At 39.9% G+C, this 20,194-nt stretch overlaps 1 protein-coding gene across 1 annotated transcript; it reads left to right on the top strand.

Moving 5' to 3' along the window:
- Nucleotides 1–3,727: 3,727 nt before the first annotated feature.
- Nucleotides 3,728–15,893, top strand: tnk1 (tyrosine kinase, non-receptor, 1). The gene is made up of 14 exons (XM_003459153.5): nt 3,728–4,053; nt 6,786–6,964; nt 7,551–7,621; nt 7,729–7,920; nt 8,965–9,117; nt 9,213–9,490; nt 9,615–9,741; nt 9,916–10,062; nt 10,172–10,266; nt 11,711–11,941; nt 12,288–12,355; nt 13,132–13,595; nt 14,379–14,474; nt 15,407–15,893. The coding sequence occupies exons 2-14, from the start codon at nt 6,802–6,804 to the stop codon at nt 15,581–15,583; spliced, it is 2,262 nt and encodes a 753-aa protein (XP_003459201.2). The 5' UTR covers nt 3,728–4,053; nt 6,786–6,801; the 3' UTR covers nt 15,584–15,893.
- Nucleotides 15,894–20,194: the final 4,301 nt, after the last annotated feature.

A 20,194-nucleotide genomic window follows, 5' to 3' on the forward strand; every position in this document is an offset into this window, starting at 1 on the left:
CCCAGCTACCATAGGGTGAGAGGTGGGGTACACCCTGGATAGGTCACCAGTCTATCGCAGGGCTAGCACTGAGAGACAGACAACCATTCACATTCACACAATCAATTCTGAATCACCAATTAACTTAAAACCGCTACTTGCATGTCTTTGGACTGTGGGAAGAAGCCAGAGTACTGAGAGAGAACCCACTCACACTCCACACAGAAAGGACCTGGCCAGATGCTGGAGTTGAACTCAAGACCCCCCGCTGCCAAGAAAATGATCTGTTTCCTTTACATTTTTATTCAAAGCATAAACAAAACTGGCTAGTGGCTTTAACTTGCTAATACTGTCCACTCTTGTGCAAAGTGTTAAGACCTAAGCAGTGAAAATTAGCTCAGAGTAATGCGTAATATCGCAAACTAACAGCCTCTTAGTACCAGTTTTGATTGACTTTTTAATAGAAATAGATAGATTTCTTTAAATATGTAACTGTAGCTGTGGCTCATTTGTTGTTACTGCCATCGAGCTGCAGTACCTTCGCAGCCCACAAGGGGGGGTGGTCCTGGCCCAGACTTCAGGAATCGCTTCATTCATTAGCGCGATCACTGCTGGGCTATGGTTTAAATCCATGTTACAGCTGTAAGCACTAAAAGAGAATTTAAAAAATATATTTTCTGTTGCCTACATGGTTGGCTTTACCTCTACACCTAAACAGAAAAACAAGAACAGTCGGGGGTTAAAGTGAGATTTGGTAAGTGGTACAGTGTGTGTGTGTGTGTTTACAACACAATAAATGGTTATTAGATTTTTTTTGTTGTTTTGACTACTACAATAATTATACCTGAAACAAATAGTCCTTGTGGAGTTTTATAACACAAGTGTCACACAATGCAGCAAGTACACGGACACAAAAGGTTTAAAATAACAAGATGCTGAATGAACTTGTCAAAGTCTCTATTCTTTACCCATCCTCCATATATCTTATTTCTCTTCATGGGACTCTTTAAGATAATTAACATTTTTTGACAGGGTGAACCCAGCCCAGCCCAGAGGTAGCACTGGTTCTCAGTCTCTTATTTCTTTTATTTACTGTATGAATATGAGTCTGGCTGTGTGTGAGTTACAAACAGTGACAGTGAAGACTATTATATTTCTTTCTGCTTCTGGTCTTTTCAGTTCAGTCGTGACATTTTTCATTTTCACAGCAATGATTCGCCCGTGTAGAGTTAAATACATTGCAAAATACAAGAGCTTGTGAATGTGAGAACTTGTAAATATTAACTAAAAAACATAAATATATGAGTCAAATATTTCTGTGTGTAAATAGCAGTCTACACATTACTAAATATTTTGCTGTATCTCATTTAAAAAAATACAAGTTCACATATACGAGCTCTCGCACTTTTCAACATATTTATCTTCTATAAGTCATGTTTCCCCTTTATTTTTATTATATGTATCTTTTTCATCCCCTTTTGTTTGTTTTTCTGTGTTTTGGATGGTACTGCCTATCTTGCTACGGTCAGACAGAAATGAAATGAACTCCAGCTAAGCTTGTGTCCTATAAATCAGAGTTATGCCCAGTGTAACAGAAAACCAGGAGATTTAGGAGAACAGGAAACATCTCTCCCACACACACTTCCTGTCAGCCTCTACCCTGTCGTCGCTTGCTGGAAACAACACATTTCTCTCTAAATAAATGTGTAACGGGTTATTATCATCTTAATTTAAGAAATTTTATGACACCATAATTTGTCACCTCATTATGTCGTAATGTTTCTATTGTTTGCCTGAAGCTAATTACAGAAAAAAAAAAAACCCAAACATATTCCTGAAAGAGGTCTAAGTCATCACAAGCCTGTTGTGTCTGTTAAGCCGTAGCCGAGCTGGAAGCGCTTGAAAGAAGTGGAAACAGATCTTTTAGGGCGATCATGTGTGCACGGTCCTTTGATAGGCTCCTCTGCTGTCATGGTTGTATAACCGAGGCAGGCAGGCAGAGAGGAGTAAAGTAGGAGAGACTGTACCAGGAAGTGCAAAGTTCAGGCAGGTCTTCTATCTGTGCTGCCTGCTTTGCATTCATGTGCAACTTGAGAGGTTAAAAATCTCGTCAAACTGGCTCAGCAACAACAGGCATGGAGGAAAGAAAGACTGAAACAGAAAACCATCTGTGACACTTCATATGACTCAAACTTAATAGCAGGTTTCATCCATGCTCAGTCTTAAGAGTAACACAATAGTGTTAATTACACCGTAGTAACAGTTTGTACTCTAGTATTCATTAACTTAAATTAATCACAACACTATTCATGTGGAGTAGTGTTATGATTTAGTATGGTCATTTCCTGATCAGTTAAGGCAAGTAATACATTCAGTAATACAGTCAGAGATTCAAACTAAAAGTAGTTCAAAGAAGTATTAATTAAACCTTGTAATCTTTTTGAAAGTTGTCATTTTTTTATGTTGTTATATTATTTCCATCATCATTATAATTATTATTCTTAGCAAACATCCAGCCTAAAGGCAGTTTTTTGGATTCATCATGTAGCACATGCATCTACAGATAGTTCATCTTGTCATTCTTAATGTCTTCAGTATACGGTGACAAAGACATGGTTGTTTACAAACACTTTACCAAAATAATATATATATCTTCTTTTCAAACTATAGTCAATGTCTGATTAAAAGTAATCACATTACAAGCAGCACACGTATTAGCAAGACAACACACATTGCTGTTTTACTAACATGTATTTACAAAGTGACCACATTGTTTGTTGGTTTTTACCAGTGCAATAACACGTGCTAGTTACAGCAGTGGCAACCCACAAAACATTTAAAATTAAAAGTTTTACATAAACTTTAGCAGTATTTGCTAAAGGGTTCACACAGTCCTGAAGGTCATCAAAAATGTCTTCAGTTCGAGTTGCGGTCTGTTAAGCTATATGTCAATGATAGTTAAGTACTTTATTTCTAAATATTTATTCAGCATTTAGTGGCGACTGAACCAAATTCTGTCACAGATGCAAGTTCTGAGAGAATTAAGTTACATGCAGGCAACATATGTTCAACGTGGCATGATGATGATGATTATAATTATTATAGTCAAAATCAGCTAGAGCTGCTTAAGCAACTTACACTTTTCTGAACCTTTAAGCAGTTTTAGCTGCCTAATGTTTATCTGCCAATAAATTTACCTACTTTTAACTAAGTGCACATAAGAAATCGCTATTAGCTTCAAAGCTAACGTTAAATAAAATTAGCTGATATTTTAACTAAAATAAGACAGACTTTATTTTGCTTTATCAGTTTCACTAAACTGTCGACCCTTATATATTAGTTTTTATTTATAGATCGTTTTATACAAATAAACTTAATGAAAACAGTTTTAGTTTAGCTCAAACCACTGTAGCAGACAAAGTATTACAACTTAAGTCATTTTAATGTAGTAGCTATATAATTAAATTTTCTGTCTAAAAACAACAAACAAGTGATTTAATATTCATACTTGAAACATGAAGTCATATTGTTTAGTAAGTATTCATATAGTACGTTTAAATGTGCTGTGGATTTATTTATCTATTTATTTTTTTACAATAAAATTAAGCAAAATAAAGAACTTCCCAACGATTGACACATTAATACATTTACTTCCCTCAGACCACATGGGGTGAAGCCTAACTTGGTTATTATAACCCTTTGAGTGACTTTACATGTTTCCCCTTGTGTTCAAAGCTCAGGTGAGAGTGACGGAGGGGTGTGGTCTAGTGAGGTAAAGGAAAGAGGTGGGGAAGGAACCCGCAGCATTACAGGTAGATGACTTATCCACTTGTCACCGGGAAACGAAATAATATAGGGCAAACCTGTGACTAAAAACACCCCGAATTTGTCACATGGTGATTTAAAAAGAGCGGGTTTCGGGCTCAGACAGAAGCTTTGATTTGAAGCGAAGCACCGTCGTCGACGTCGTTACAGGTTTCACCGCAAACATGGAGCACTTGTCTCGAAGCGTCTGTGACTAAGACAGCCACCAACCGGCGACTAAAGCGTTTTAACAAGAACTCAATAATATAAGTAAGTTTGCTGAAATTGTTTTTTTTATTTTTTTATTAAGAAATGCAAAACTGTGTTAAATGTACTGTTTTGTATCCGACTGTCATTTCCTTTGAAGAATAATTGAGAACAAATTCTGAGAGTTAATGTCTTTGTTAAAGTACTGTGTAGTTTACTTACATGGTGCTTTTATACTAGCGTGTTTCACTACATGTATCTATAAAATACAACACTTTTTAGTACTTTTTTACATTTATTTGACTGCTGTGTTTTCAATACAGCTACAAAAGATTTGATCAGTTTATTGAAGTAGGTGCAATCAGTTTAATAATAATTAAACCACCAAGCCCTTTATATGGCAGATCCAGTAAGGTAACCAAAATAACTACATTATCGTTTATTCTCTGAGTACTACTTTTTTCAGTTATTAGCCTTCTTACATACTGTACATATTAGTATGCTTACTAATTACTGCTTTTTACCTAGGTAAGAAATCAAATCTCTTAATGCTCATAGTGTCCTTTTTTAGGCACACCCAGCACCCTTTCAATCACAGATCAGAGTGTCTGTGGACTATAATATTCCAGTCATGACTAAAAATATGCACTTTCTTTGAAAAGTAATCCTCCTCTGCGCTTCCTTGTCAGTTTCGTCTTGATTCATTCTTAAATTGCTCAAGTTTCTGCAGTGTAAACATATGCACCTGTACTGGATAAACAACACAGTTTGGTATTTGAAGTTGGGAAGGGGAAAAAAAAGACTGCCTGTGTGATAAAAGGTGGGGGAGTGCTACACGTGACTGTTGAGCCACATTAGGCTAACTTCATAGTTGAACTCCTTGGGTTCACGTGAGACTGAGAGGAGATTTCAGTAGCTGGGCAACAGGTTAAATATTCATCACTGTGTACATAAAGACAATGATCACAGAGTTATCTTTGTTTACCTGTGTGCATTTTTGTGTGTGTGGGCTTTCACTAATTAACTTGAACGCAATCTGCAGGGAATTGAGTTGATTTGAACTTGCAGTAGGTGCTCATTTAATTGGGAGTTGTCCCTACAAATTGTAATGCAAGCCCGGGCTAGTACCCTCTTGCACCCTGTGCATGGCTGTTAGAATGAGGAAAGCTAATTGTCAAATATAATGTAGCCCAGCTAGTTGCTAAGTCTAAGGTGTTTTTGTTTTGTTTTTTCCTCAGAGTAGCTGATAGGGGAATGTTGAAGGCCTTCCCTCTCTCATACCTGCTCGGCTTAGTTTGGTGATAAGCAAGTGTTTTATGGCGGTACAGTCTTCCAGTAAACTGAACAGCATGGTTCATAAAAGAAGAATTTGCTGACATTTAACATTTCGTTTCTTGTAGTGAGGAAGTTATTCAGATTAACACACTCCTTCTGTTTCACTCACAAAGAGCTTCAAAACTATCAGCACTAACATTGGTAAATTTGAACTAAATATGACCAGAATCTTCATATCAGTCACAGTCATGCAGCTGTTTCAGAGTTATTACAACACACATGATCACTTCTGCAGTTACATAAATGCTGTGCGAACAGGATCCGGTTAGACTGGTGCCCCTAAACCTCAGACAAGCTAAAGTTTCCAACTGTGTTTTTCACAGAGCACCGGGATCGTTGCCTCTGAGGTTCAAAATTAGTCACGCACAAGCATAGACTGGTCTTTTTGTAAGGTCCTATTTTGAAGGCTAGACTGGATCTGACTAAGAAAGCGAGGGACAAAGCACACTCTTAAGGTGTTAACGTGTGAACCAAACTCAGCCCCAGATTAAAGCAGATATGAAAGACTACATGTATAAAGGCTAATTTACACTGTGGAGCCCTGCTTTCAAGAGTGCCACAGCTCCGACTCTGTGAAGGTGTATTTAAGAAATACATGAAATGGAAGTTTTTAGAGCATGTGTTACACCATTTTGTTTAAGTACAGAACGTGGCGTCACTGGGTTGGTTGGTTGGTGCTAATATTTTACATGAGCTAACTAGTGACAGAAACAGTAACTAATAAAGAGCAGTTAAAAGGGTCATTTCTGTGCTGCTCCTGGCTGAAGAAATGAGTTTTCTGTTAAAAAACCAAGGATGTTTACGTTCACTCTCTGTCTCTAAAGCAGTAAATGGTTCTTCAGTGTTTGCTAGCTGCACTCAAACAGGAAAACCCACCTGTTAGCTGTAATGTTCGGGTTTGTAGACCACTTCGTAAATGACGACAGTGTGGAGGAGGGCCTGTTTGAGGCAGATGCACTGGTATTCAGCAGACTGTCAAGCTAGAGTCAGATACAGATAGTTTTTCAGTTTATGCAATGTCATGCTAGTCTGTGTTTGTGGTACCTTTGTCTGCTTGTTTCATTTTCACTTATCTGCATCTTCCACCACGTTTCAGCACTTTCTATGTCACATTGTGACCTCATTTGCGTATCTGACAGAAAGTGTGAGCCATATGCAAATAAAAGTATGTTTATATATATATATCAGCAAATGTGAAGTTGGTCATCATTATATGATTCCTGCATTGTTGAAGAAAAGTTGGCTCTTTGTTAAAAGCTTAGCTAGAGCTTTCTCCTACTTGACCTAAGCGTGAGCTGAGGATATTACAAGTTTTGGTGTGATATCCTCAGGTCCCTGGATGTTTCGTCCTATAAGAATTTTCCATCTACTAGAACAACATTAGATTTTTCAGGAGAAGGAAAAAATAGGCCAGAAATTCTCTCCACTGTCTTATAACCTCTGACCTATAACCCCAACAGGAAGGTCAGCCAGGTCATGGTGATGGACCAGGACACTCAATGGCTATACCAACTCCTAGCTGAAGTCCAGCTGGAGAAGTTTTACCTGCGCCTCAGAGATGGCCTCAATATCACTCGCATTGAGCACTTCAGCTACGTCAAAGAGGCCGATCTGGAGCAGATAGGAATCAGCAAACCTGGTGAGCCTGATCATCCTCTCTGATCATTCATCCTGGCTGTAAATGAATAGGAACTGCTCCCCCTGACTGAAAACATTTCCCCTTAGGCTCAGTAATGGAGTTGGGCTAATCACAAAAGAAAGACAGGCTTTAAGTGCCCCTCAAACAAAAGCATTGTCCCCTGTTTACCTGCAGGAGATTGGCTTCTAATCAGTGTAGGCCTTATTTAATGATGAATTTAAAGCCCGTTTGAGTAAAGAGTTTAACATAAAAGAATCTTTTTCGTAGCCACATCTTCTGGCATTTCAAACTTCCCCCTAATTTAAAATAATAAGAAATGTTTTCTGATGTAAATGAATTCACGTTGTTTGCAGCTAAGATTATTAAGATACCAGCTCTACCTAGTTTTCAACATACTGTCACACAGAGCAGCAACTATTTCATAGGTGTATTATCAACTATTACTTGATAATGTTATGGTTATTCATTTAGTGTGTACCATTTCAGAAGGGTGTAGAATAAAGGAAAGTAACAATTGCTGCTGATTTAAAGATATTCAATATACTTAACAGAAAATGCAAACATTTCTGTATTTTCTTTCCTGTAGGACAAAGAAGACTATGGGAAGCTCTGAAACGCTACAAGACAAGCGCACGCGGGCGGTCATGGGTGCCAAAGGTCCGAAACACTTTGCATTAGCTTTATTATGAACTGTTATGTGTTAGCTATATTTCTCAAGCCTGATATCATGTTTGTCATTTTTATTGACTTAATGATGCACACAGGTGTTCAGCGGCCGAGGTTCAGATGGCGGAGAGCAGTTAACTGGAGGTGGCCAAGCACAGGGCCAGGAAGTCGGAGTCCGGGCTCTTCCTTGTCTGATCCAAGACAGTGAGCTGATTCTGGCGGAGAGGCTGGGCTCTGGGTCATTTGGGGTGGTGAAGAGGGGAGAGTGGCACACGCCCACTGGAAGAGTGGTGAGGACCAGTTACAGATCTGCTGGACTTTCTCTGGCACAAAGTTTGTTTTTAACAATTACGTTAACAACTTTTTGGTTTTTACAAAGATTAAATACGTTTTAAAAACTGTTACTGGCAAATAAATTTTAAAAGAGTTTTGGCCACAACTGTATGCAAAAGGTGGACATAATCAACATAACATCATCCCAGTTCATCCATTGGAGTGTAATCGTGTATCTGAATGTTGGGCAAAGTCTTTTAACATTGAGGGGAAAAGTGCTTATATGAATGTAAGGGCACTTTGAGTGCTCAAAGAGCAGAAAAACATTGAATAAGTACCAGTCCAATTACAATATTTGGATGACAATGCTAAACTGTCAGCTAACAGCAAGCGTGCTATCTTGCTAATCAAGCTAGCAAGGTACATCCATTGACTAAAGTATTACTCACATAGTACGCTCACAAAAAACTGGAGCACATACTTCTTAAGCAGACTGTTAGTGTAATTAATCGCATAGCATTCATTGTTATTAGTCAGAAAGTTAAATTAAAAGCGCTCCAAAAATGACTCAGTGAAGGCCAAAGCTTGCTCATAGCGGACAGTTACAGCTGCCAGCGTGAACATGTGCTTATCAGTCAGAGAAGCCATACTCCTCAGTTTAAACCTTAATAATGTATAAATTTGTGAGTTAAAAAAAAATCACAAAGGGAAACAATTTTTACATAGACAAATGAAAATAGGTGTAAACTTTTTTTCTGCTCTAAAGTAGGACATTTTAACATGGAGTCCATGAAGATTACTTTTCTGCCACTTGATTATGCCTTGCAAACGAAGCTTGCTAAGATTAGCTGATAACTTATCATTCCATCGTTCCGTATAAATAGTGTTAGCCATTGCTCAAAAAAAGAAAATACCAGCAGGTGACTTCAGAGTGGCTACGTTTACCTTTCGTGTTCTTTTTATGATTGTACCCTGGAACAGTAGGCGTGTACACAGTGAGGTGTCGATCTTTGTGCCTGATTGAAACTGAGCATCTGTCTTTATCCCCTTCCTCTCCTCAGTTGCCTGTGGCAGTTAAATCGCTGAGGAGCAGTATGTCGAGGCAGGCGGACACACTGAAAGACTTTCTTCAAGAAGTAACCGTCATGCAGTCTTTAGACCACCCCAACATCATACGACTCTATGGTGTGGTGCTCACACAGCCCCTCAAGATGGTAAACTAGAAATAATTCGTTGGCGTATGCCAACTACTGTGTTTTCTAGGAGGCAGATTTTTTTTTTTTTAAATCCTTTTTTTCCTTTCATCTAGGTAACAGAGCTGGCCGCCTTGGGCTCGCTTTACGACACCCTGCGTGCACGTCAGTATGAGTACTCTCTGGTCCGCCTTTGGCTCTTTGCTACGCAGATTGTGTCAGGCATGGAGTACCTGGAGAGCAGGAGATTCATCCACAGGGATCTGGCTGCAAGAAATGTACTGCTTGCATCCAAGGATATGGTGAAGATCGGGGACTTTGGTCTGATGCGAGGCCTGAACCAGGAGAAAGATCACTACATCATGTCGGCACACAGGCGGATACCGTTTGCATGGTGAGGGCAGTTGGGTAAAATTTGAAGCTTGAGTGGGAAATAATTAGAAATCTAACAGATTCTCACTAATAACACCAATGACTCTTTCTTTTGCTTCTGGTTTGTCTGCCTCCCTTCTCTCCAGGTGTGCTCCAGAGAGTCTTCGCGTCGGCTCTTTCTCCCTTTCCTCGGACGTGTGGATGTTTGGTGTCACTCTCTGGGAGATGTTTACCTATTGTGAAGAGCCCTGGTTTGGTCTGTCGGGCCGGCAGGTAAGCGTTTGTCAGAACACTGACGCCATGTTTTTTCTGTATTTGTGTGCATGCCAGGCAAGGTATTTGTCATTCATGTTTGGAATGTGTAGCACCGCCCTTATGTTGTTTGTTTTTTCTGGCATGCGCTATGACTCAGTGTGTTAGCATCACTGACATTCACTCTTCCCCTAGATATTATGGCGGGTAGAGCGGGAGGGCGAGCGCCTGGAGAAGCCACAAGATTGCCCTCAGGAGATATACGCTGTAATGCGAAAGTGCTGGGCATGCAATCCTACAGACAGACCCAGCTTTGCCCAGCTCACCGCGATGGTAGCAGAGGTCTGAAGCTTTTCTTGTCCTTTTCATTAAAAAAAAAAATCAAAGCAGAGATTGCTGTTCTAGCACTTTTCTGCATGTCACATCATTTCTTTTCCGTCTTCCTCCACAGGCTAAACCCAGAGAGGTGCAAGCAATAAGAGAATTTGCCGAACCCAGAAAGCTCGCCCTTTTGCCCAACGACCTCGTGACTGTCATCGACCACAGGTGGGTGAGAGAAAGGAGGGTGGGCGGGACGAAAGGGGAGTAAAGGAAAAACTTTAGCTGGCACAATGGACCTTTGTTGAGACGAGACGGGGATTTGAACCAGCCCGCTCTTAAAGAGACATTCCGCTCTCAGCGAGTCTTCGAATGCATTTAACTTTGCTGAACAGGTCGAGCAGCTTTGAAATCTCCCTGTGTTGTTTTTATTTTACGTAACACATCTGATGGGTATATTGGTATTACCTACGTCACGATTAGCACTTTTTTTCCACCAATCTTGTTGAATATAAATCTGACAAACTTCATGAAGTTTATTGTTTGCGACACAAAAATCTACAATTAAAGGTATATTAGTCATGCAGTGAAAGGCCAAAGTTAAATCAGATTATCACACGGCAGGTATTCTCTTTAGAAGTGACTGACAATGCTGGAAGTTAAGCCCACTGATGTAATGTAACTGCTTACGTGATACAGATGGCATCCAGGCAACAATAGTGTTTTTGTAGTAGTGTTTAGTTTTATTTATTTATTTGTTCACCATGAGTTTATTGTGACGTCTCCAAACAGAATGAGTAATGGTCGAATTTCACTTCACCTCGATTTGTTTAGCAAAGCGACTTACAGATCACTCCTAAGCACATATTTTTGAGTATCCTGCCAGCCCCTCGATGGTTGCTGCTATTTAAAGTGACACGGTTTAACTTTAAAATGAGAAGCTAACACATAATTTCTGTTACTAATTAGGTTTTAATGCCGAAACAATAAAATGCACCTTTTCATGGTTAAGCTTGATTTATAAGCTGCGTTCCAGTTACCTTAGAAGTCGAATGCAGGAACTTGGGAGCGACATCAGTCTTGAGTTGTGCCTGCCAGAAAGGAAGTCATATTTGTTTAGCTTTTTAGCAAGGCAGAGCTAGTCATGTATCACTGGCAGTACAGCGTATTACAAATACAAATACACGTCAAGGGCAGATTTAAAGTTTAACAGTTTAACTGTTGTTTACCTTCAATGCCGCCATCTTGGATTGTTAACTCAGGGTTGGAGCCGACTTTCCGAGTAGGAAATGTCAGTTGAGGGAGCGTTTCACATGAACATTCTGGCTTATTGCATCATTATTAGAATTTATTACATTTTGTTTAATGGAGGCATAATCATTGTGCTAATCATTATACTGTGTTTTCACTGCAAATGACCACCAAGTGAGCCGATTACACATAACTCTCAGCTACTTTAGAGGGAAGCTGCATGTCAGTGTAAGGCCTCATTTAGACTTCCGCAGGGAGCAGCGATGTAACCTACATAAGTGGCCGATGTCATTGCCGGCATTATGTGTTAATTACCTCGTGGGCATGTTTTGGTGTTTTATGTGCGGTGCCAGCTGATAGAAACAAATAAAACGCTGTTTTGTTTCCTTATTAACCAGTTGTTTTCCCTTTCTCTTTGCAGTCTGGAGCTGAGTGAGTGGAGGGGGCAGAACCAGAGGACGATGGCCATCGGCTGGTTTCCCGCAAGCCTCACTGTCCCATCACTCCCCTCAGGTGCCGCAGTGTCCTCCAGCAGCTCCGGGCCTAACCCTGGTGGCTACATCTCAACCCCAGTAAAGGGCAGTTTGCAACACACCGGGCACGGAGACGTCAACCCTGATCACTCCTGGGGAACGCCTGTGACCCTGGACGAGTCAGTCATAACCCTCATTCACTTATCCATAAATTAGTTTTTTAAAGAATCTTTGAGTCTTTAATTATTTTTATTCTGCCTCTTCATAATGTCCTGATCAGATAGAAAATCACGTCCTGTGAAATAGCAGTGAAAAAGATGTTTCAGTTATAACTCACACAGTTATTCTAACTGACTAGTTTTGTGTCCTGGAAAGAAAAAAATATAAATATACATTTTCATCTCAGGTCACTGAGTTTTATTGTACAATGACAAGCATAGCACTCCACTGTTTCCTGTTTTCAGTTAATATATTTTGTGAGTTAAAGATGTCAGTCTAACGTGTTAGCTGTGGTGACCTGTGCAGGGCTGGCGGTGGCTGGAGGTCAGGCCCCGGCAGGGAGAAGGAGGGATCCAATCTGCAGAAAATGGCAGGTAGGACCTAAGAATACATGTGGGTATAAAATGTAGTGAGCAAAACCACCAGGTACAGCTCTGAAAAATACAAAGTCAACATAAAAAATAGAATAGACTGTCAGAAACCGAAGGCAAAGACATGATCATTTCATATTGATGTGTTAGTATATTCTCTGTGTACATTATTATTGTTTTCATCATGTAGTCTAGAATCACCATTCATTGTTTTTGTAAGACATTTAGAAGGTATTAATCTGTTTTATATACAGCTGAATGAAGCAATTGCAGTCTTAACCCTTTAAAGTTCAGACTTCTTTCATGAAGCATCAAATCCATGTCAGGTGGAAATTGCTCACTTTTGTTTAGCAACTCTGCCCCCTGGTGGCTCAATCAGGAAGCTTGTTAGAAGCTGGAATCTGCATCACTGTGGTGCTGTCTGTGTGGAGTTTGGATGGTGTCATTGTGCCTCTGTGGGCTCGCTCCGGGTACTTCCATGGCTTCCTCCCACAGTCCAAAGAGGACTCCATGTTTAATGCATGCATATTATATTAACTGGGGATTCTACAGACTGGTGATCTTTGATAGCTGGTAGAGGATCGAGCACCACCACAACCCTGAATTTAATTAGGAAATGGATGGATGAAGAGAAAATGATTAATATCTGAACCAATATGTTGGTTTTCTAAAGAGCAATCAGCAGCAGTTGCCCAGCTTTCTGCCTCAGCTCACTAGTGTATAACTTTAATCTACTTGATCGTTTTTACACATTAAAAATGATTTTCCTTTGTCTTCAGCTATGACTAGAAGCCTGGAGTCAGTCTTGGGTGGACATCGGCCCCGAGCTCAAACAGTAGGGATGTTCAGAGTGGATCAGCACGGCAAACTCCTTCCTCCTGTGATGCCGGCTCACAGTGCGGTGATGCAACAGGATCCGCGTCGGTTGAGTGAGGCTAGTATCGTTCCCCCTCCTCGACCGCCACCTCCCAACCTGAAAGTGCTTCGAAAAATCCAGAGGAGACCTACAATTAACCAAGCCCAGGGCAATGCATTGCCCCAGCAAATGGTTCCCTCTGCTCTGATACAGACACAACCTCAGCCTCAGCAGGTTGTCGGGGGTTCCAACCTCACCAAAATGGCCCAGCTGGCACGCTCTACCCCACAGCTGGATGAGTACTCAGACAGCAGAGAGAGAGATCGGGAGCGAATAAGAGAACGGGAGAAAGTGCCTCAGAACACAAGAGAGGGTCTCATTGCACAGGTAAGTGATGAGATTCCTGCAGATTAACATGATTTTATGCCTCTACAGTGGTAAAACTGAACCTGTTTAGATCAAAAGTGAAGGTCAGTATGACCTCCTGTTCATGCACATTTTGTGAAATACCTGTAAAGAAACAAGGGCTCACCTGAAAAATGTCTCATGGTCAACTTCACAGTGACACATTTATTGTGCAAAAGCCATTTTCTGGCTATTACTGAATCATAGGCAGTCTCAAATGATCTGCATTATATCTGAAGGCCAACAGATGACGATAGCTGTGGTTGCAAAAAGACTTCCAGTGATATAGAAGGGTATGGGGACACAGTTTCCTGTCAGCAAACACTTTGTCATTTGAGAGTCATATTGAATGAAAATTGGTCTTGGTCATATTTAAAAACAGAGGATTATCTGTGGTGTAAAACCACACGTTCATTAGCTAATTTGTAAATCACAGATTACCCACATTACCATTATCCAATTGTTTTGCAACCACCCTGCCTCACCACATCAGCTTTTTGTAACCAGGATGGTGTCAGCATAAACCAACAGATGACATCACCCTGTTTACATCCATCTTCTGTCCTGTTTATGTACTGAACACCATAAAAGACAGGAAAAAAGGACAAATTGCAGCCACAGTAAATTCACCTAATAAATTCTTTCAGAGTTTTTACTAAATATACTGTGAGTGCGGACAGACACTGATGCAAACTACAGCTTGTCTGGTTGGTAGTAATTCAAGTTTTCCTACTCACTGTAAGCTGTTTTCATTTCTCTGTTCAGGTTATGGAGGCGGTACATGGCGTGACCACAGATGAGGTTCACAACGCACTTCAACGAAATGAGTGGAACCCAGTGCGAGCTGAACAGCAACTAAAGGTCAGACCATCAAATAAAAGAATAATTAATTAAAAACCCACTTTGCTGCACCTGTTTTTTGAAGCTAATGATAAAATACAAGCCAAAGGAATCCAGTTTATACTTGTAAAATATAAATGGCTATCTAGGGAACTCAAAACAGTATATGTACGATATAAAAAAAGTCATAATGTTAACATATACTGCCTATTCAACATGCACATAAATAGTAACAATACTCAAAATATGCACATTAATACAGCACAAGAAGTCTTGTTTTGTTTTGTGCCCTTTGTTAGCAGGAGATAAAGGCAGGTGGTATATTTCTAATTCATGATATGAATTTTGCAGAGGGTCTCCGAGTTAAAAGCTCGGGACCATTATTGTTTTAGTTAAGTTACGTTATTTAAATCAACACTAACTATGGCAATAAAAAAAAAAAGAGAGGTCATTAGCCAGTGGTTCTGCAACCACCCTTCCTCATCACATCAGCTTTTTTGCAACCAAGATGGTGACAGCATAAATGCTCATCTCAAGACTACAAAAGAGGAATTCAGAAACCAACAGATTGGTACAATAAATGGGGCACAAAAGTAGGTAACTCGGCCCATACTTTTTGTATTATGGAAGCTATTTATCGCCTGGTTTGTGCACTTAATGCTAGGATGTCACAGGGCAGTAGAGGTGAGTTTAATATGTAACCAACAGTGAATCTGTGTCCAGATCAGCCCTAACAGGGTATCCAGCTGTGCTTTACAGGCTTGTTCATGCATGTTAAAGCAATACTTATTAACTATAAACTTACTATCAAGTAGTTAAAGAGAGGAAATCTGCAGTCTGTGCACATGTTACATGCTGCTTACGGTAAACTGCTGCTTATGTTTGTGCTGCTTCCATACCCACAGTGGGGGGGTTTCTCCTTCTGAGCTTGCTCCTCTTGTTTCTCTCTGCAGATGGAGCAGCTGTACTCGCTGAGCCTCTGCTCCAGAGAGGACTGCGTCAAGATCCTCGCCAAATACCAGTGGAACCTGCAGATGGCCAGCCGCTATCTAATCCGACTGACTGCCAGCGACAGGGCCGGCCCACCTGAGAGGGATCGGCCTCTGATCAGCCCGGAAAGAAGGGTCTAAAGAGATTTGAGGCGGCCACTGTGGCTGACTTTTTCCACACCATCCTGGTGTAACAGTGACACACTCCAACACTTGGAGCCCCTCGACTACAGGAGCGCTCCCGTGCACATGGAAGTAGAAAAATGAAGGTGGACAAAGACAAAACTGACTAATATTTTTGAAACAACTTAGAAGAAAGATGTGACAAGATGACATGATGTGGTTTTATATAGCACGTCTTTTGCACATAGGTTTTCTATTTTAATACATTTGTACATATTGTAGGAGAAACTTTGTTAAATAAAACTGATCTCTGGTGTGTAAAAATGTGTATGTTGCATCCATTTCCTGTTTTATAGCAAAGTCTTTTTTAGTATTATTGCTAAGATTGCAATAGCAGGTATAATATTAGGTGATTATGCATGAAAACAAACTGCAAAGCAATGCGTCAGTGTTCCTGAGGGATGGATGGACATGTGCACAACGACATGTGAGTGCACAACTTAAATCAACCGTACATGCTTTGGTTAGTTATCCTACAGAGTACTGGCCACTCAACATATACATATATTTATGCATGCACATTCAATACATTTGGTTGGTGATGGCAAACAGCTAGCTGGATTTTAAAGCACTTGTGGCAACCAGGTTTCACACTGGAGGTGTGCGCAGAACAAGAGTGATTATTAAACAGAGAAGTGCAACATTAACCTCTCATCTATCAAAGTCTGTAGAGCGAAGCAACCAAATAAGAAAACAAGTCAATGGATTCAGTTAGCATTCTGGTCTCCCTCTCTCTTTCTCTCTGTACCAGCAGTCATTATAACTGCAGCAACTCTTTCCAGGGACTTAAGAACTACACAGTGTTTCATGCAAGCTTTGCCGGTGGGGTTTTCCAACCATTCGGTGGCCAGATCAGTGCTCACTAACCTCAACATCTGCTTTTACATTTTTCCCTTGAACCCTTAAGCTGCAGTTTGCAGTTTTACCTGCAAAACAGATAAAACTCCCACTCAGCTTGTTAATGGCAAAAAATGGCCACCTTTTGTACCTTCACAAAATGTTATAAAATTAATATATATAAAAACATTTTAATACGTTTAACGACTTGACTCTTTAACTTAGCACCAGTTTTGGTCATGAGCACAAGACCATTTAGAGAAACGTCATTCAAATTCAGAATTTTAACCCTTTCAGTACCAGTTAGATCACATAATTGTAATGATTTAGAAAGAGATAAAAGCATAAAATCATTATTTATGTTCAAAATAAAATATGCAATGTGATTTATTTCTCACCATGATTGCAGTAAGATGTATATCAATAATTAACAGTATCAATTTATTGATTGATTTTATATGCATAATTACTTTTTTGTGCAGTGACAGAAAAACTTCAACTCAGCATGCTTGTGGCCAAAAGTGGCCATCTCCTGGTTACGTTCACAAAATGCTATAAAATGAATATATATTAAAACAGTTTCCACTTGATTAGTTAAATCGGCATCAGTCCTTGTCATGAAAACCAAAAAATTTATTTAAATTCTTTTTTTTTACCCTTTAAATGCCAGTTAGGTTATATATTACCAGTAATTTTTTCAGAAAAAAGGGGGATAAAATTTTTTCACCATATAATTGGTGAAACATCATATTTTTTTCAGCTGAGCATTAACTGTTTGGGACCAAAAATAATAATTACATTGTTTCGGCGCTTAAATGAACTTTTGTATGAATCTTAAGGAACAGGAGAGAAAAATAACCATTAGCATGAAGATCCCACAGTCAATTCCAAAGTCTTGGCTCGGAAAACCCTTTATTACAGTGAAAATAAAGGCTCATTAATAAAATCCCTTAAAAGAAGACGAGTGTAATTCAAACTAGCACATACCTTCAAGTCAAAGTTATTTTTTACTGACCATCAGAATGTGAAGATGAGAAAAAAAATCAAATAGTAATGCATCATGCTGATATAGTTTATAAACAAGCATGTGAATGTACTGTATGTGCGAACACTCCAGATCAACAAAACATGATCTGGGATGCACTTAACCTGGAACACTGAATAGGTTCCTTAAAACTCTGGAACAAACCAAACATGCTTATAAAAATGTGACCTCAAAAGTGAAACATACTTTTGGCCCCTAAATCCTGCCTTTGTGTATAGTGGGTTAAGCTTAAAACTCTTCATATACAACATACAGTACCTTTGACTGAACAATTTTAGTGACAAGCTCAAAGCAGCCACGTCCAATCTGAAAAAAATAATGAACACTTTATTATTATATATTCACAGACCAAATCAGAAATACTTACTATAGATTCCAATTGTCCATTTAAACCCGGAGTCCAAAAATCAGCCCGCGTGAGACATCCACTAGATGTTTCAGCAATCAGCTCATCTTTGGGCCTGCTGATGTCCAGAACATAGTTGAGCTAAAGATAAGTATCATACACTGTGGATGAGAAAAGTAGATAAGTACTAAAAGTACCACTTTGTGACATGTGAAAACTTTAACATACAAGGGTGCGGCACAAAAGACCACGATGAACGGCTGGCCAAAATGTTCTCGGGCGCTGTCAGGGCTTTGCACAGTGGTCCACACAGGTCAGGAAAAGTTGCATCTGTTGATCTTCTATTGCCTTTATTGTCATCAACTGGTACCAGAGGTTGTATAGGGATTTCCACAGGTTTTATAACACTACAAAACACTACATATTAAAGAACACAAATGCAAGAAAAACAAGCACTATTTATAGAAGAAGGGAATGCTTTTAAAACAGCAGGTAAGGAAATCTGTTATGAACCCTCAACTTCAGCAAGATAATGAATGCAAGATTATCATTTCACCTATATATAACAAACACTACTCAAACTAAGAAATTTGAAGCTGACTGGTTCAACACAGTTTTAGTGTTTTTTCTGGGTTTATTGCACACCTGTAGGGCTAGGGACACAAAGAAAACAGCAATATACGGAAACCCAAACAAAACACACATTAAGAGGCTCTAATGCCTGTGTCTGTCTCGCAGCCCATGTCATCTCTACTGGCGGCCCGCATAATGACATGAAGAAATATTTTTAAAATTTATTATTCAAAAAGTTGTTTAATATGAATCGAATAGGCAGTGTGTTACAGGCATAGCCCTAAAGAATGTATGCGTTATGGGTAGTGTAGTCCGTGCTGCAGCAAGAATGGACTGCCATACCCGTTATGTGTCTGTGAGCGCGAGGGAGGGAGAAAAAGGAGAGTCAAAAAGTACGAGTTGTCACCGACCAGAAACGGGAGATGGAAACATGCAAATATTATAATAACCACTGCAGCCAAAAAGAGTGCTTGACGAGCCCAGTTGTAAGCAGTGTTGGGACCATTGACTGTAGAAAACATGGACGACGCGACTCCGCCTCCTACCATTGTGCAAAAATGAAGCCAAAATATCCCGCTTGTGGAGGCTGCCATCTTGCAAATTTGGAGCCAGAGTCTGCGCAGTAGTGACTTGAGGTGGAGCGACTGTGTAACGCTCCGCCCACACACCCGCTGGACATGACCGCAAACACGCCCCCCTACACTTTTTACGTAGCCCGGCTGCTCGAGTTTTTTTTGCTGGTTTACCGCGACTGACGACTCGTTTAATTAAGGTAAATACAACCATGTCACTGTTATAAAAAAAGACGCACAGCTTATCATCTTATAGTTCTAAAATCACTTTGTTGTTAATTCGTTTGCTAGATTAGCCGCTAGCATACGCGCTGTGTTGGAGGCTTGTTGCTAGCTAGTTAGCGATGCTACACACCTGCTACTCTAATAGTCTGTGTTATTGAAGGATTCAGCACTTCTTATGTTTGTTATCCATTTTTAGACAGCGATGAGATCATCTGCACACTCTACAGAGGCCCAGAGTTACTGTTAATATCAAACATATAATGCTGTCCTTTGAGATTTTAACATAAGACTGTGAGTGTAATGGATCTAAAACTGTTTAAATCTTCAGAGCCCTCTACAGCCTGGTAACATGGAGACTTTAAAAACATCAGCAGAACGTTTCAGTAGTGTAGTGTGATTTATTCTTTTCATTTAATAATAGAGTCCCTATTATATCAACAGCTACATTCACCCTGGAGAGAAACTAGTGAGGGAGACCACCAGGCCAAGCTGGGTTTCCTGGGTCCAGAGGTTTGGAGAAACTTCTTCCTTTTCTTTCATCACAGCTGTCCTGTGCCAGAGGTGCTGTTGACCTACTGAAAGAGGCATCATTTAAGAAACACCAGGAAGACTGAAGCTCATCGCATAGATCAAGCAGGACTCATGATCTTCACCAGCAGCTCCCTCACAGGGAAATCTTCAGCACTCCTCCGTAGGCTCGATCCAGGAGATGGATAAACCCAGCATTTCATGAACACTGTGATGGAGACCTTTGGTTTGTGTAATGTTATAAATACTCGGATACTCCCCAGAGGCTCCAGACTTTTACATAAAGATATTATATTCAGTCCTGTAGAAAGTTATATATTTAAAAATATATGATCCTCTCTGGTTACTCTGGTATGAATAACTCTGAATCACTTTATGGTAAATAACACTATCTGCAAAAAACTGTGAAAGAATTCCAGATGACAAGTTTGTAGTTCAACATA

This window comes from Oreochromis niloticus, linkage group LG3 (assembly GCF_001858045.2).
Source record: "Oreochromis niloticus isolate F11D_XX linkage group LG3, O_niloticus_UMD_NMBU, whole genome shotgun sequence".
NCBI lineage: Eukaryota > Metazoa > Chordata > Actinopteri > Cichliformes > Cichlidae > Oreochromis > Oreochromis niloticus.

Bases quoted from the DNA above. Each gene is read 5' to 3' on its own strand.
- tnk1 (XM_003459153.5), top strand. From the start codon at position 6,802: ATGGTGATGGACCAGGACACTCAATGGCTATACCAACTCCTAGCTGAA. The intron at 7,921-8,964 runs GTGAGGACCAGT...TCCTCTCCTCAG, and splicing joins ACACGCCCACTGGAAGAGTG to TTGCCTGTGGCAGTTAAATC. The intron at 9,118-9,212 runs GTAAACTAGAAA...CCTTTCATCTAG, and splicing joins TCACACAGCCCCTCAAGATG to GTAACAGAGCTGGCCGCCTT.